Here is a 17,346-nt window from a genome sequence, read left to right on the forward strand (position 1 = left end):
CAGAGTTCCTGAGAAATAACAACAATGTTCACATTATTAGGCCCCAGGTCAGAGTTAATAAGATGTGATGGGAATAGATCCACAACTGTACAGTGGTACCTCGGTTTAAGTACACAATTAGTTCGAAAGTCTGTACTTAACCTGAAGCGTACTTAACCTGAAGCGAACTTTCCCATTGAAAGTACTGTAATGGAAAGTGGATTAATCCATTCCAGACGGGTCCATGGAGTACTTAAGGTGAAGCGAACTTTCCCATTGAATGTAATGGAAAGTGGATTAATCCGTTCCAGATTGGTCTGCAGAGTACTCAACCTGAAGCGTACTTAACCTGAGGTATGTCTGTAATTGGTTCCGGAAGTCTGTACTTAAGCTGAAGCGAACTTTCCCATTGAAAGTACTGTAATGGAAAGTGGATTAATTCGTTCCATTCAGGTCCACGGAGTACTTAAACTGAAAGTACTCAAACCAAAGTGTACTTAAACTGAGGTATGACTGTATAGGGAAAGGTTAGTGTGTTTGATTGTAAGAGCAAAATGGGTATGTGGAAGTTAAATAGAACATCCCTACTTGCATTTTCCCCACCCACCCACCCCCATGCATAACTTTTTTGTTGGCTGTACTCTGAAGCCAAAATTGAGACCAGCTGAGAGAAAGTGCTTGGGGAGGACAACAGAGAGTTCAGTGGCTGGCAGTGGTAGGTATTTGCAGTTTTCACCTGTATGCCACCTTTGCTCTTTAAATTGCTTCCAACTCATGCTTTCTACATATATTGTTAAAACTTTGTCCATGAAGCCTACTTAACATTGAGTCTTCTGAGTATTGAGAATCAACAGAACAATTATGAAATAAATGAGTTTGCTCAAAAATATTGATATGAGGTCACCCAGACCGCCTATGAATGATCACTTGAAGCCTCATCAGGGTCAGTCTACAATATTTTAAGCTCATACTAGTGGCTTTGTGGTGGCCAAAACCCATTTGGCTTGTAATTCATGTTCTTGTTAATCACCACCACCACCCTGCTTATTTTTATTCATTTCAAGACATTGTGGCATCATACTTTGGCAAAGGGCCACTCACGTGACTCATTAATGTGCTGCTGCATCCCAGAAACTTGCTACATTGGCTTGGATTGTGACCTAGTTGTATGATTTGTGACGTGTGCCTAAACTGTTGTAGTAGCATTTCTTTGCTAACAAAATGGGTCACAGCTTTGCCAGCATTAAAGATCCGTTATTTTTAAGCCAAGCTATTTTATAGTCCAAGAATCTACAGATTCAAAAAACATTTCTACTTCCTTGTCTTTTGAGCTTTTTTAACAGATGAATATAGAAGTAAATTTTACCAGTTTTAGTCAATAGAAGTAGTCATTCGCTTTTTAAAATTGATTCATAAAGCAGAATGTGTGAGCAGATTTTTATCTGAAGCTTGGTGCTAAACAAAATTTAACTGTAACCTAAATGCCACAAGTTCTCAGTCGATCGTAAAAATGTCTACAGATAATTTGCTGGAGTGCAGTCATAAAAGTAAGAATAATGACTTCCACTTTCTCCTTTGACAAAAAAGGAAAGTACTCTGTAATATCTTTTTAATCTCCTGCAGAAATAAGTAGTGTTCATTTTTGAACTGCTGGGTTAGGTGAGCTAGGTTAACTGTAGGTTTCTGTGTGGTGGTGGTATACCTCTTAATCATGGAATGGAAAAGCATAGGTTTTTCAAAATTGTTCAGCAAGCATATTATGAAACTGTATTTGAAATATTGTAAACATTAACTAGTATGAAGTGCTTGAAAGATCAGTTACAAAAATCTGCAAGCCACAGCTCCTACAGAAAGCAAGAGGACCAAGGAATGTGTGTATAATCAAAGTCACTTTGCTCCTGATTCCTAGGCCTCTGACAACACTGTCCTCTTCCTGTTTCTGAGCTCTGTGGAAGGGGAAGCCCGCTGCTGAGATAAGCATTATATTTAAGTTTGTTAATGGTGGATATTTCACCCCCTCTCTTCTGTCTAAGTTGCCAGGTGAATTAAACATTGAAATTGACACAGCACAGATGAGCTTGAAGAATAACTGCTAATGGCTTGGGGATCAAAGAAACAGACTGACAAAAGAAAACATTTATTTACAATGTATAATTTACCTCCACAAGTTGGGTTATAATAAAATGAGCTGTGCAGATGAAATCTCAAGTTCCTAGACCTTGATGAGGATTTGCCTTTTACTTTCAGTGCCTTAGATTTATCACTGTCACCAACAGGAGGTTGGAGAAATAGTCAAATGTTCCTGTGCATTCTCATATGTATATGTGAAGTCTTCCTTGCCCTTGGGTTACTGCTGTGAGCTAATTTTTCTCATTTGATTATGGGGCAAATGTTTCCAATTCCTGGAAAGTTCCTCTGGGCTAAAACAATTATAACACAGAAGGGTTTTTGTTGCTCTTTTTCTTACTGTGTACAGCAACATAATAATGAAGTGTGTTCACATAGCAGAAAATCCTCCTGCATTTGCTGGATTGCTTTTTAAAAGCAATAAAAATGATTCTACTGAAAATTACAAATACTGTAATCAAGTAAATTTTTGTATTTCACTCACTCATTGGTGAAGAAAGAAAGAGAAGGTATAAATGTTAATTTCCCCCTTATCTGACTCCAAGATTTTATAAAGGGTAGACTAATATACAATGGCTATACTGAAGACATTACCGTATTCTTTTATATATACATTGTATAATATACAATGGCTATACTGAAGACATTACCGTATTCCATGGGTGGACAGAAATTAGATCAGATGTAGTAGGTCTAGGCCATTTCTAATATATCTTCAAGTGTTTCAGAGTCCAATTATAGCAGCAACAAAATAACTTTTTGTTAAAATAATGTTTAACACCTAAATTAGGCTTCTGAAATGAATACATCTCAGGGTAGCCAAGAGTGAACTTTTGTGTTGGAGGAGTGTGTGCTCAGTTCACTTCTGCTATTGGTAGATCTTGGGTTATAGCAAAAGGCAAAGTAATGTAAGTCTGACAAGCCTGAAGTCTGCTTACCCCTGCCTTAGTCACCCTAGCATCATGGACTTTTGGTGGCTCAGTGTAGGTGCATTTTCTCTCTCTTTTTAGTGTACTGCATTTTCAGGAGTTTCAGGAATATATGTGTCCTCAGGAAGCACATCCTGGGTGGGTGGGTGTGGGTGTCCCAACAAAGGATCTATCCCTACTGTCTTGCTTCCACCTACTTATGTTTCTAATAAATTCTGTTGTCATAGTCTACATGTTTCCAGTCAAGTAGTCATTGGAATGTTAGTAGCATAGGTAGTTAGAAATTGGGAATCTTCCAGTTGCTATCCTAAGTGAGGTCTCTTGAAACTATAATAATAAAATAATAAAAATTTATTATTTATACCCCGCCCATCTGGCCGGATCCCCCCCGCCACTCTGGGCGGCTTCCAACACACATTAAAATACATTAAAATATAACAGATTAAAACTTCCCTAAACAGGGCTGCCTTTAGGTATTTTCTAAATGTCAGGTAGTTGTTTATCTCTCTAACCTCTGATGGGAGGGTGTTCCACAGGGCGGGTGCCACTACCGAGAAGGCCCTCTGCCTGGTTCCCTGTAGCTTTGCTTCTTGCAGTGAGGGAACTGCCAGAAGGCCCTTGGTGCTGGATCTCAGTGTCTGGGCTGAATGATGGGGGTGGAGACGCTCCTTCAGGTATACAGGACCGAGGCCGTTTAGGGCTTTAAAGGTCAGTACCAACACTTTGAATTGCACTCGGAAACGTACTGGGAGCCAATGTAGATCTCTCAGGACCGGTGTTATGTGGTCCGGGTCACCCCACGTAGAGTGCATTGCAGTAGTCCAAGCAGGAGATAACCAGAGCATGCACTATTCTGGTGAGACAGTCTGTGGGCAGGTAGGGTCTCAGCCTGCGTACCAGGTGGAGCTGGTAGACAGCTGCCCTGGACACAGAATTAACCTGCACCTCCATGCTCCATGGACAGCTGTGAGTCCAAAATGACTCCCAGGCTGCGCACCTGGTCCCTCAGGGGCACATTTATCCCATTCAGGACCAGGGAGTCCCCCACGCCCACCCGCCCTCTGTCCCCCAGAAACAGTACTTCAGTCTTGTCAGGATTCAACCTCAATCTGTTAACTTGCCATTCAGTTGTGTTAGTTAAACTAACTCCAGAGCATAGACAATACAAAGCACAAATTAGTTAAAATAACAGTAAGAATGTTTCCTCAGATACCTTCAGGGTGAATTTTATTTTATTTTATTACAACGCAATTAGGCAAATTTATGGAGGACACTGTTAACCACAGTACTGTAGTTCAGTGTGGATGCGCTATGCCTCAAAGTACTGGATGCTGATGGAAACTTTCTTGCCTTGTTTCCAAGTACCTAGACTATATACAGAATATTAGATTTAGATTACTGTACTTTAGTCTGATTGTGCAGGACAATTTGTACATTCTTAGCATGATATTTGATTGTTGAATATACTATTCCCCCCTTAACCTTAAAAAAAACCTTAATTGCTTACTTACCGTAATAGATATGGTTGAGCAGTGTTGCTTGGGGCCCATAAAATGTTTGTGTTTAAGTCAGGTTGACAGGAGGCTTTCTGTACATTTGATTTGATGCTTGAAGGTGCATCAGCTCCTATACCACCCTACTCCATATGTGTGTGTGTGTGTGTGTGTGTGTGTGTGTGTGTGTGTGTGTATATATATATATATATATATATATATATATATATATATATATATATATATATATGAATGACATGGGGATGATCAGAAGGAACAGTGTAGCTGTTGGCAGATGGCTCCAACACAGAGTTGACAGTTCCAGAGGGCTGCCCATCTGGCAGCAAGTGACATATAGAGTATTTCTCCTGCCAGGAAATCATGGGGATGGGTTACAAGCCTATCCATTTTGTGCTTTCTGAGCATACATGAGGAAACGCCCACCAAAACATAATTTAAAATATCAGTATAGAAGCTTCCATAGGAAAGAGATATATTTGTTGTCATCAGCTTAATTTTAAACAGTCTTTTTAAAAAAGAGTATAAAAAGGCTCTTGGATATGGAATAATAATTGATTCTTTGTGCAATGCTTGCTAACACTAAAATAAAAAATAAAAAATCAGTTGAGCCTGGCAAGGATTTTAGAGAGGCCACTGTGTGCTGCTTAGTCTTCTGCTGTGCTTCACTGCTTTTATCTGTTCTCAAGTTGTTTGCACAATCTTGCTGTGCTCAAGGGTTTTGTGTCAGAATAATTGCCTTATTTTTGCAAGCAGGCAATGCGGAGCCTCTTGTTGGGTGCAAATGGTAAAATGTTCAGGGAACGCTGTTTCTGAGTGAGGCTGATTTCCTCCTCGCCCTGTCTACCCTATCTCTTAGTTTTGTGTATTAAGATACCAGGAAATGTAAAAATCTACCTTGTACTGATACATTATTTACCTTCTAGCAAGCTTAATACAGTATGTGAACAGTAAGGGAATTAAAATAAAATTAAGGCAATTTTAGCCTTAAAATTAAGGCAAATATAGAACTACAGTGTTCCAGTCACAGAACAGACCTTTTCTATCTACTCCTGCCTTCTGCAGCCTACTTTGCCCCACCCCCAAGCTGCGCTTGAGTGTCAGAGCGGCATCTGGAATAGGATTTTTATTTATTTGCACATTTGATGAGGCTTGGGGGAGGAACAACAGGCAAGGCACGTCGTCAGAAATCCAAGAGCTTGCATAAACTCATATGATCATAGAATTTGCTTTATTCTAGATCTAGGGTATATAAAATGGATTTATTTATTTATTTATTTAGCGCAAATTATGCTTCACATAATTTGGGTACCAATTTCTTAATCTCTCTAAATGAACTGAAACAATTACAGCACATATTTTCTCAATCTGTGGGGGAAATGGAAGGGATATGTGGAAATCTTTGTCTTAGATGTGGATTTGGTTCCTTCCAGATAATGTTGCAATAGAAGAGGAACATTCATTATAGTTTTATTCCAGCATTGATTCTGACATTCTGATACCTTTTTGGTTACTCACTTCAATAAGCTGTCAAGTTAAAACTGTGTCCTTTATTGCAACATTCACACTTGCCATGATCAGTTGCATTTATAGAAAAGAAGATCATTCTCTTTACATGTTCTGCACTCAAAATGTTCTGAAGGACTTACCATATTGAGCTTTGCATATTTTGCTAATTTTACAATAAATTTGTGGTGAGTGGGGAAAGTGTTAAGTGTTTGCATTATTTAGTGATGACATTGTAACGGTCCTCTTATTTTTTTGTTTTTTTCCTAGGACCGGAATCGGCCCTATGATACTTTTAACTTGCACTCTTTGGAAAATTCATTAATGGATATGATAAGGACTGATCATGAGCCTCTTAAAGGTAAACACTACCCTCCCAGTGGCCCACCAATGAGTTTCGCTGATATAATGTGGAGGAATCATTTTACAGGTTAGGAATATTCATATGTTCATACTCACTTTAAAAGAAAACAGCTTTTTTGCTGCAGTCACATTTATGTTATACTTTTTGCTAGTAAACAAGTTGCTAATATGTTTTATGCTACTCTTTGGCTTTAAAATCTGAGTTAGCTAGTTAAGCATATAGTGTGGTTAATGATACAACTGGATGCTAAATAATCATGATTTCTTTAGAGGACCTTTTTTCTTTTACAAAAATATCTTAGGCTTTCAACTTCTAATTTTTAAATCAATGAAACCTACAAAATTGATAATCCAGTTATTCTGTTATGAAATGGGTTAATATTTTCAAGTGGTTGTTTAAATATCTACCCATAATTATCATGTTTCCAATGTGGATACAAATCTCAAATGGTTTGGAATTAGGGGAAAGAACGATTACATTTTAAAAAATCACTTCTTTGGTTGATGTAATGAAATATTGATATCTCTTCAGCTGAGCAGACCAGGCTGTTCTTTCAGCTCCAGTGATAAAGATTAAACTACTCCTAGCACTCATCATAAACTATGTGAGTGAGTGGTTTGGGCAGCTTTTAGTTTAATAATTCATACTAATGTCTACTTCAACATCAGTCTCTCCAGTCTTTAGCTAAATGTGCCATATAGCTTTCAGGAATTACTTAACAGAGAGCAATGGATTTTGTTGAAAAAAATATTATCAAAGATATTTAGTGCACAAATTTTGAGCAATATCTAATTGCTTATCAAACTTTGGAGATCAAGCAGTTAGTCTTAAGCATGGGACAGGATGTCTGGGATCTAGGCTGATATTGTATTTAACTGTCCAGATGGAGCAGAAAATGAATTTGCTTTCATTCCAAGCTCCATGGGACACCTAGGATATATTGGAGGTCAAAATCATCAATTTAGGTTGGTTGTAGGAAGGCTGAAGACTTCGTGGGCAAGTGAATATGGAAACTGGTACTCAGAACAGTGAAGCGTTTTCATCTTTCAGCCTTTTAATTCCAGTGACGTTCAGAATGCAAGCCTCAAGTAAAGATCCTGTTAAAAGGATTCACTGCTTTGGAATTACTTGTTCAGCTGAAGTGAACTATTCCTGCAATGCCATTTTGACCAAATGTTTTATTTACACTTGTTTTCCACAATATTTGCTGTTTCACTTCACAATGATATGCCATAAATTTCTCCCTAAACTTAGTAATTTTCCTTGCAAAATATCATAGAACTGAATTCATAGAATTGAATGCATAAACTTGTTTGAAAACATTTACTATATTTCTGTGATATGTCACATAATTCAAGTATAGTTTTAGGACATGCCAACATAATGATATTAAACAATATTATGCCAATGCAATGTGTATTGGTGGCTAGTATGTGGTGGTATTTGCTAATCAGTGGGCTCTAAAATCACAAGGAGCACACTCTATGCTATTTGAGTGAGCTCCCGTTGTTCGGTCCCTGCTCCTGACAACCTAGCAGTTCGAAAGCACGACAAAGTGCAAGTAGATAAATAGGTACCGCTACAGCGGGAAGCTAAACGGTGTTTCCGTGTGCTGCTCTGGTTCGCCAAAAGTGGTTTTGTCATGCTGGCCACATGACCTGGAAGCTGTACGCTGGCTCCCTCAGCCAGTAACGCGAGATGAGCGCCGCAACCCCAGAGTCAGTCACAACTGGACCTAATGGTCAGGGGTCCCTTTACCCTTTACCTTTACAATATGATAGCTCAACTACCTGCTTCTTCAGGTGGTATATAACACCATCCAAAGAAGGCAACTGACCAATTATCTAGCCTCAGGAAGTGCTCATCTACAGTGCCTTCACCTTGCCAGGATTCAGACTGGTTCTTTTTCTTCCTCCAGCCCACCACTGAGTCCAGGCACTGGTCTGGGCTTGTATGTCCTTTTCTGATTAAAAACATGGCTGTGGAGAAATGGCAGCCTGAGTCAGCAGACTAGTTAGTCTGTGAGCAAGCTTCCATGACATTATCTGGGAATCAAAGTGTAAGTTCTTGTGTTTGAATGCCACCCCTCCCAAGCTTTGACTGATAGGTTTGGAAGGCCAAATTTGAGGAACTTTCAGCTGCATGTGTTGGCCTCTGATTGGATAATTATGATGCTGGAAAGATGTAGCTTTAACCTTCTCCTTGCTTTCTTACAAACCAGCCACCCAAATGGCACCACATGGGCCTGTTTCATTTCTATACAACCTTATGTGCTTTCTGTATGTTTCTAAAAACAATTGGCTATCTTTCTTCTTTTTTTGAGGGAATAACGGGGGGGGGGGTTGTTCTTACAGAATAAAACTATATACCTGAACTTAATGGGAACTTAGACCTTTACAGCACACCTGTGCCTCTGAAATGCTCCCACACACACACAAAAAACCCCCATTCCTACACATAGACAAGAAGTGTGCCAAGAAAAAAAACACCTGGAAGTGGTTTCCCATGGACACAGACATACATATGAAATATTTGAGTATTGTACTCAACCTCCTATCAGCCCCAGCCAGAATGACCAGTGATGATGGGTGTTTCAGTCCAGCAACATATTGAAGACCACAGGTTTCCCATCCCTGCTTTTGTCTCTGGTGCAGTATGGCCTAGGTGCTGCTGTGTCATAACAAACTTCATAACAAACAGCCCTCCTACGTATCTACAGTAGTAAAGACAGTACTAGAAAAGTAACATCAGAATTAACCTAAATACTCAGTCTGAAGTCTGCAATACACTTATTTGTCCTTGAATATAACCATGTGACCTGTCTCTGCAGGGGTAACATGAGATGTATTCTACCGTATGTCTCAAGGACTAATTTACTTTGCATATATTGTGCCAGATGCTTGAGGCAGCATTTAATGGACTGTTATGATGTCAGACTCAGTAGATATTTGTAAATACAGTGTTCCAGTACTCCCTATTAGGCATAAAAATGCAAATGCATGTTTGAAGAAACATGGAAAGTTGATAAAAACCTGTGCATATACATTCTAGTCTCCATCCTTTTCTAAAGGGGTGTCTTTTAACTTGTGAGTTTGCTGTCTTTCAGAGAGACCAGTTGCAGAAAGGCAAGAAAAGTGCAGTGTAGGCTTGTGAATTGGAGGACTAGTTTTGGTAGAAAGGTGGGATAAAAATAATTTTAATAATAAGGCTTGCTTTAGTATTGGCCTACCAACTGGACCTTAAACAAGTATCTGAGATGTTTTGGAATTTATGGAAGTATCTGAGATGTTTTGTAGCAAATGTATCAAACTATGATGAAATAAGAGGCATTTGGAGAAAGTCTGTAGCAGTCTGTGTAGTAAAAGTATGCTGGTCCTTTTCTGCTAAAATAAACTGTTGTGTTTGAAAATACAGTAGAAGATATGAATGTGTGCTAGCCTGTTCAGTTTTCCTTCTGCCAGATAAACAAATCTTGGAAGGTCTGCTTCACAGCCATTAAGTCTTTTCAGATAAAATGTCAGCTTGCCACTGGGCACTGTGAAAAGCTCTCAACACCTATTCTTCTATGAAGTGTCCTCCTGACTTGACTTCTGGTTCTATTCTTTATACAATTGTGCCTGAGTATAGCACTGATCTTGCTGAGCCTGTTGCCTTCTCTGGAACACAATTCCCACTAATTAAGTTTACATACTGAGACAGAATCTGTGCTGCAACTTGTGTTAAATGAATTGCCCATGTCTCTTAACTGTTGTGTTAAAGACCTAGAAGTCATGGGAAGCAGCTTTGTATAATAACATATATCACCATATAGAAGCTTTTATTCTTCTGAAACTAAAGGTCTTCTCCAGCTGGTTGGCAAACCTAATTCAAGCACCATATGTGTCTTAATAATCCCAAAGGCCAGAGAAGAGCAATTTAGGTTTTATCATAAGATGACCAGCTATGACATAGGTAGTTTAAAGGTAAAGGTAAAGGATCCCTGACAGTTAAGTCCAGTCATGAATGACTCTGGGGTTGCGGAGCTCATCTCGCTTTACTGGACAAGGGAGCCGATGTTTGTCTGCAGACATTTTTTCTGGGTCATGTGGCCAGCATGACTAAGCCGCTTCTGGCGAAACCAGAGCAGTGCATGGAAACGCTGTTTACCTTCCCGACGGAGCGGTACCTATTTATCTACTTGCACTTTGACGTGCTTTCGAACTGCTAGGTTGGCAGGAGCTGGGACCGAGCAACGTAAGCTCACCCCGTCACGGGGATTCGAACTGCCGAACTTCCGATCGGCAAGCCCTAGGCTCAGTGGTTTAGACCATAGTGCCACCCGCATCAGTTAGTTTAGTTTAGTTTTGTTTAGACAGATAGTTTAGACAGTAACAATTCAGTATTTACTATTAATTTTAATTTTAATATTATTATAATTATTATTTATTAGGAAAGACTTGATCATCATCATTGGCCACCTGCTGATGGAAGTGTGTGGACCACTGATTCCACATCTGAATCTGCATTTGTGAAGTGGGGTGGGGGAACTGAGTATCATGTCCTTGATGTGTATGCTTTGTTACTTGGTCCAGTGGGCACATTATATATTGCCCTTTGCTCTGAACAGATGCAAATGTCTACCAACCATCATTATTGTTAAACTGTAGCAGATAGGTTTTCTAATGAACTATAGATTCTTAAAATGTATGTTCTTTTTTTTAAAAAAAAAGTCTGGTGCTGTTTATTTTCATTTTCGCTGAGTCATGTAGTTGTTTTGCTCAGCAATATTGACACTGCTGATGATTTTTGTTTATTGTAGTTCTCTGCATTATTGAGAACCAGGCAGCTGAAGGGCATTGTGATAAAGATAATGTTAAGGGAACGAAATTCAGTCCCTGTAGGAATGCACAAGTTCTCTAACCCGAATCCAGTCAGCTGAGGTCACGTGGCTGGAATTACACAGTTGGCTGCTAGCCCTTTTTGGCTCAGTACCGCGGGGACTGCCTGCTAAAAAGCAAAAACTAAAGAGGGCATTGTGTGCTGCAACATAATGTTTACGTAGAGTGTGTTTGAAGTCTCTCTGTTTAGAATATTTCATTTATGAAGAAGAATGACCTCTTAGAACTTTAGAATATTTTGGAGTGTTTTTTTCAGGTACTGTGAGCCAAATACAACTTCGGAGGCAGTCAAAGTTGGTTGTTTTACCTTCCCTATCTATGGGGAATCTGAAGTCCATTTAATATTGTACACCTTTTAGAACCAGTTTGCAGACTTTAAGTCTTTTAAAAAGTTTTCTTTTTAAATATAAATATACTTAAATTCCACATAAATTCCTTTAAAATATAATTAGTAATGTTTAAATTACCGTAGGATATATATAGAAGCATTACTGGTCAACATATCAATTTATTTCCCAGAATCTTGAGTTTTTCAAGGCAGCACCCTTCATGTTGACGACAGAAGTTTAGAACCATCTTGTTGATAAAATTTCAGATGCAGTACTTCTACCATAGATTTAAATAGAATTTTTTTTTAATCTGGTAGGCAATGTATGTGTAACTCATTCGTTGACATTTTTTAGGAGTAGGTGGACAGATAGATGTTGTTATTTTCTTTTCTTTTTGAAGAATTTGCAGTCTTTCTATCTGCTTTCTCTCATGTTGTTAAGCACAACAGCTATTTTCATACCATTGTACACTGGCATGAATTATTTCTTCCTCCTGTGCTTTAAGCTGCTTGAAGCTTTCAAGTAAAGTAGAAGTGGGATTTGACCAATCTTACCATTACTGCTTATGTTCTGTTCAAGTTAAACATAATGAGAAACTTGATGCACATGAAATTGTTCACTCTCACCTTAGTGCCTCTGGAGTGGAGAACTATGGTCCGACTTACAATGCTAATACTGCAGTTTCTCTTGAGCCATGCTTATACTGAATAATAGTTTTCACCATAGGAAGTTTTGCTATCTGAATAACACACTCCTTAGTTAAAGAAAAAAAATGCTCTATAGTAGAGGATATCAGCTAATACAGATACCTATAATCATTTTCAAAAAGCAAATTTTCCCCTCTAGTAGTTCTTGAAATAAACCTAATGATCTAAGTAGGGCTACTGAGAATAATACAATTTTCAAATCTTAAATTGGCAAAAATAAGTTCTGGTTTCTACTGGATATAAATGGCTGCTTATAACTCAGCACCTCATTCTGGCATTTTCTAATGGATCTCCCTCCTCTACCTTTTCTCCTCACTTCCCCTATTTATCTTTTTAAAGCTTGTAAGCATGATGGCAGGGCTTGTGTCTCATTTTGCCAATATATACGAACCTCTTTGGCAGACCTTCGTCCAAAATGTGGGAAATAGATGATTCAGACTTGTTGCAATTAAGCACTTGCCTTGTGGTGAATTAAAGTTGCCCCAAGTAACTGCATGCAGGCCCACCACTGAGGGAGAATACAGTTGCTGTTGGCATAGCTCTCTGCTATGCTTTCTTGGTCAGGAAAATCCTGTCCCTATACCTCCTCCCAGTGGCGAAGCTGCATGCTCTGGCACCGCTGCCTGCGGGGGCATGGCGTGCTGCCCGCGGGGGCGTGACGTGCATCCTGGGGGTGTGGTGCACTGCCTGCAGGGATGTGGCACCCAGGGCGGTGGGGTGTGTGTGCCCGCGGCACGTGTCTGGGGGCACGGCCGCGATGGTACCCCCTCCCCGATGGTGCCGGGGGCGGTGCGCTCCCCCGTTCCTCCGCCAGTGCCTGCTCCCTGGCCAGAAAAATAGGGAGCACCAAAGCCAGAGAAGTTGAATGGGGAAGAGTAAATGTTATGCACCCAGTCAGGGTTGGCAATAACTGTCCTGTCATGGTTTGCAAGCTGAATACATGATGCTAACATTTCAACTGGCATACAGTTACTTTGTCCTTAACCGCTTTGAAGTTGAAACTGAAAATATCAACCAAAAAAACACAGCTGTTTTCGTATTAGTTTCAGTCAGATGTTATTACTACTGTAGTCTTCTCCCTAAAAGCTGAGATTCTTGGGTACAGCTAAACTAAAACACAGAATGCTGACTAATATTATACGTTATTGAGATATTTTTGAAACAGCAGTAATTACTAATTCTATTGCTGATCAATTTCTCAAACAAAAATTAATGCAAAGTATTTCAGTTTTAAGTTATTCACTCAAGGAGCTGAAGACTGAAGCTATCATGTGTTACTTTCCTATTTAGATCTCTTAGTATTGTAAGAACAAGTATGCGTGACTACTCATACAATTTGACATTTTTGCTTTTCTGGGAAGGTAGTTGTCAAGAGAAACTTAAAAATAGAAGGCAAAGGGCAGGTGACAAAATGTCACACAGGCAGCACCTGGCAGAGTGACTGAATGAACACATACACACACTCCAGATGTCACACTCTTGATTCTATTTTTATATCTAGTTGAATAGCACAATTCCAGCCTTAGCAAAGGAAAGGAGGAGAGAGATTAAATATGCATTGAGAGCAATAATTCATAGCATGCTCATTTATTCCCTCATATCTAACCATAAAACAATTTAAATGGTTGGGTAACCTTTTATTGCAATCATTATGCTGATAACTATTTTGGCAGACATTTGTGTGCCATATGGGATTCTTCTGCAGACATAGCTAGAGATTAGATTGGATTCACATGCTGTTTCTTGCTTGGGTAGTGTGCACGCCTCCCTTTGGGGAATGGGTGATTGCATATGGGTTTAGGGCTACCCCTGCTATACTACAGTGAGAAGTCAATATATAACTTGCTTCTTATTCTTGGAACTGGATATCCCATGAATGAATATGAAACATGAATGTGGGTAGCAAATTCCAGTGAAGGTGCCTTTTTTCTCTTTCCAATGTCAAGTGAGGCTTCTATTAAGATTTTTTTTTAACTGCCCTGCATTGACTTGAGTTCAAGAAGCTATTTAAGAGCTTGTTATAACACTCAGGGTGGTGGTGGAATGGCTGGGCTTATGAAAAGTGCATAATCTAAGCCTTTATCTAAGTCTTAACCTTTATATTGCCCTTGTCTGTTGAGTCTGTATTCCAGAATTTATGTAACTCTGTGTGAACAGCTTGCTATTTATTTTGGACTAAGTTAAAAACAACAACAACACTAAGATTGAACTACATAGCTAGAATTCATTTAGGATCTCAACTGCTATTTTTTTTTGGGGGGGGGGCAGTTTATAATTAAAGCCAATATTGATATATAGCCCTCTATAGTGCATTCAGCAGCATGACCATACCCAAGCACAGTCTCCTGAATATGTTAACCATATTCTTATTTTGTTTTCTGGTTCTGGCATGCTACTGTTGTCACCTTGGGTGGTAACAAAAATTATTTTACAGGCTGGCTTGATCAGGTCAGCCTTTCAAATAAGTTCACAAGAAGTTACAAATGTGATGGTGGATGGTAGTCTTCTTAAGATGAATTAATTGTGGGGGTTTGAAGCAATAGCAAGCATTTATATAGCATTTTAGAGTATTCAGAGCACTTCACATACATGATCTTGCTACGTGCACCCAATAAGGTAGGCTAATATCCTCCCCATTTTGTAGACGAGATTTTCAGATTGAGGGAAGATGGTTTGGCTTGCCCAAGAACACCACCTGAGTTCATGGTAGGCAATAGTCAAACTAGAAAATTTCTGGTTCAACAGTCTCTTAATTTGCAGAAATGCAGTGATTTGCAAAAATACAGCATACTGCTATTGCAGTCCTCTTTCAATCACTATACAAGTTTTAGTGAATCAAAGAGGGTCACAAAAGTTGCCAGAAGCAAGGCAAAGAGAGGATTCTTTATACTAACATCTTGATGGTATCCAAGCATTTTCTGCATTGCAGTGGGTTGGACTAGATGACCCTTGGGGTCTCTTCCAACTCTACAATTCTGTGATTCTAAGCCTCAAGGATGTGCCTCAAGGATGCTGCTGCTTCTTTTCAGAAAAATGGAAGAAGGGATTTATTTCTGTCTTAACTATCAGCATCCCATTAAGCAGGCACTGAACATTTGTGGGTTGTCTTCTTCTTTCCAGTGATTTTAGTAAAGTTGGAGTTGACAAGAACAAGCAACAATCCAACAGACTGAAATAATGAGAATTCTTCAGGTGTTCCTTTCTCCACACAATTAGCATTGCATTGAGGAGGAAATAATGGGGGCCAACCACACTTGTCCTTTCCCTTCAGTCATCTTCCTCCATGAGTTGGAGGGTGACTGTCTACAGCAGGGAGCCTACTCTATTTGTGTAGGCTCCCTTGCAGATTTTAGAACTAATGGGAAGTCCATGTGAATGAATGGAATCATGGCTGCAGACAGTTGCCCTCCAACTCATGGAAGGTGATTGGGAGTTGTCATCTGGGTATTTGGATCATGGGTGTCATCGGTATGCTGATGACCCACAGCTCTCTTCCCATTCTATATGAATCTGGAGAGGCTGTCAAGTTGTTGGAGTGGTGCCTGGAAGCATGATGCACTGGATGGAGGCCAATAAACCGAAGCTCAGTTTTAGTAAGGCAGATGAGCTGTGTGTGGCTGGTTCCTATGTCTTGTAATTAAGTAAATGACCTGCTTTGGGAGAGGTTGCACTTCCTCTGCAAGCACAGGTTCATAGTTTGGGAGTACTCATGGATTCCAATCTGTCACTGAAGTCTCAAAATACCTTTTGTGACTTGGAATGCTTATGCCCAGTTTAAGCTACTTTGCCAGCTGTTGCCATTCTTGAATGGTGATAGCTTGATCTCAGTACTTCATGCTGTAGTAAACTCCAGTCTGGACTACTGCAATGCTCTCTACATGCGACTGCCCTTGAAGATAGTCCAAAAGTGGCATGTGCTACAATAAGGAACCCCCCCAAAAAATATGCTTTATATTGTTTTTATAATTATTTATTGTTTTGTTTGCTGCTCTGGACTTCTTTGGGGTTGGTTGGGATAAAATAATACTAAATTATTAACATAGGTCTGTCATGTTAATAATTTAAAAAGTGTAAGTCTGAACTGAAATATTACATTTAATTAAATTAATAAAGTGAAATTGGCAGTGTTTAAAGTTCCTCTGATCTTTGCCTTCCATTTTTTATTTTTGTTTTTTTAGCAATTAGAATGCATAATTACTATTAAACATTCTTATAGAGAAGTATATAAAAAGCAAATCTTTTCCAGTTTCATTACCATTTTTATGTAGTTGTGAAATCTAGCGTTGAAAAGTAGCCTAATGAACATAAAATATGATGCCAAAATGTTCTATTTTTTAGGTCGTATGGGTATAAATTTTCACCATCCAGGAACAGATAACATTATGGCTCTCAATAGTAAGTTTACATTTATCTTCTTATAATGCATTTTATATAATTTGGCTATACTCAATATGCTTTTAAATATTTGTTTTTTGGGTACAGCGAGGAAAAAGTAAAAATAGATGAAAAGTCTCTGTACATTTAATCAGGCTTTACTGCTACTATAATGTGAAACAAATCACAGAACACATCTATGGACACAGAGGTAATATTTGATCAGATGCTGATTTTGTGGAGATCCCTTATAAAATCATGAGAATCCATAATAATCTGTGCTTTATATTAATCTGTGCCTTATATCCATGTTCCCATGGCAGTGCTGGAAATACCAGTTCTGTGATTTTGACAATGCAATCAGTGGAGATGGATGTGATTTGAGATTTGATGCTGATTATTGGTGGTATGTAAAATAAAAATGCAGCTTTGAGAGGATGTTTTGCTGAATCTCTTCTGCATGTCTCACCTCTCTTTCTCTGACTCCTGTGGAGCACCATTTTCCTGCTCCCAGTTTTCCAGACTGTCCCTCTTAATACTTTATCCTTTCTCAGTCATTCCACTTTCTATTCTGCTGCTCATCTGATTCTTGAAAAGCATATAGAGCTAACAGACGAAGTAGAAGTGGCCATTGTTCTGGCAT

At 39.1% G+C, this 17,346-nt stretch overlaps 1 protein-coding gene across 11 annotated transcripts in view; it reads left to right on the forward strand.

Moving 5' to 3' along the window:
• CPEB3 (cytoplasmic polyadenylation element binding protein 3) overlaps positions 1–17,346 on the forward strand; it is a 72,208-nt gene that overhangs the window by 22,715 nt on the left and 32,147 nt on the right. For 6 of the 11 annotated variants that reach the window (XM_088670369.1, XM_088670366.1, XM_088670368.1 and 3 more), the window contains exons 3-4: positions 6,323–6,482; positions 16,668–16,724. In XM_088670369.1, the coding sequence (XP_088526495.1) occupies positions 6,323–6,482; positions 16,668–16,724 (217 nt within the window). The remainder of the gene's footprint in view (positions 1–6,322; positions 6,483–16,667; positions 16,725–17,346) is intronic. The other 5 variants (XM_088670374.1, XM_088670370.1, XM_088670373.1 and 2 more) reach the window with 2 other exon arrangements.

Source organism: Zootoca vivipara, chromosome 5, assembly GCF_965207765.1.
Source record: "Zootoca vivipara chromosome 5, rZooViv2.hap1.1, whole genome shotgun sequence".
NCBI classification, from domain to species: Eukaryota; Metazoa; Chordata; class Lepidosauria; order Squamata; family Lacertidae; genus Zootoca; species Zootoca vivipara.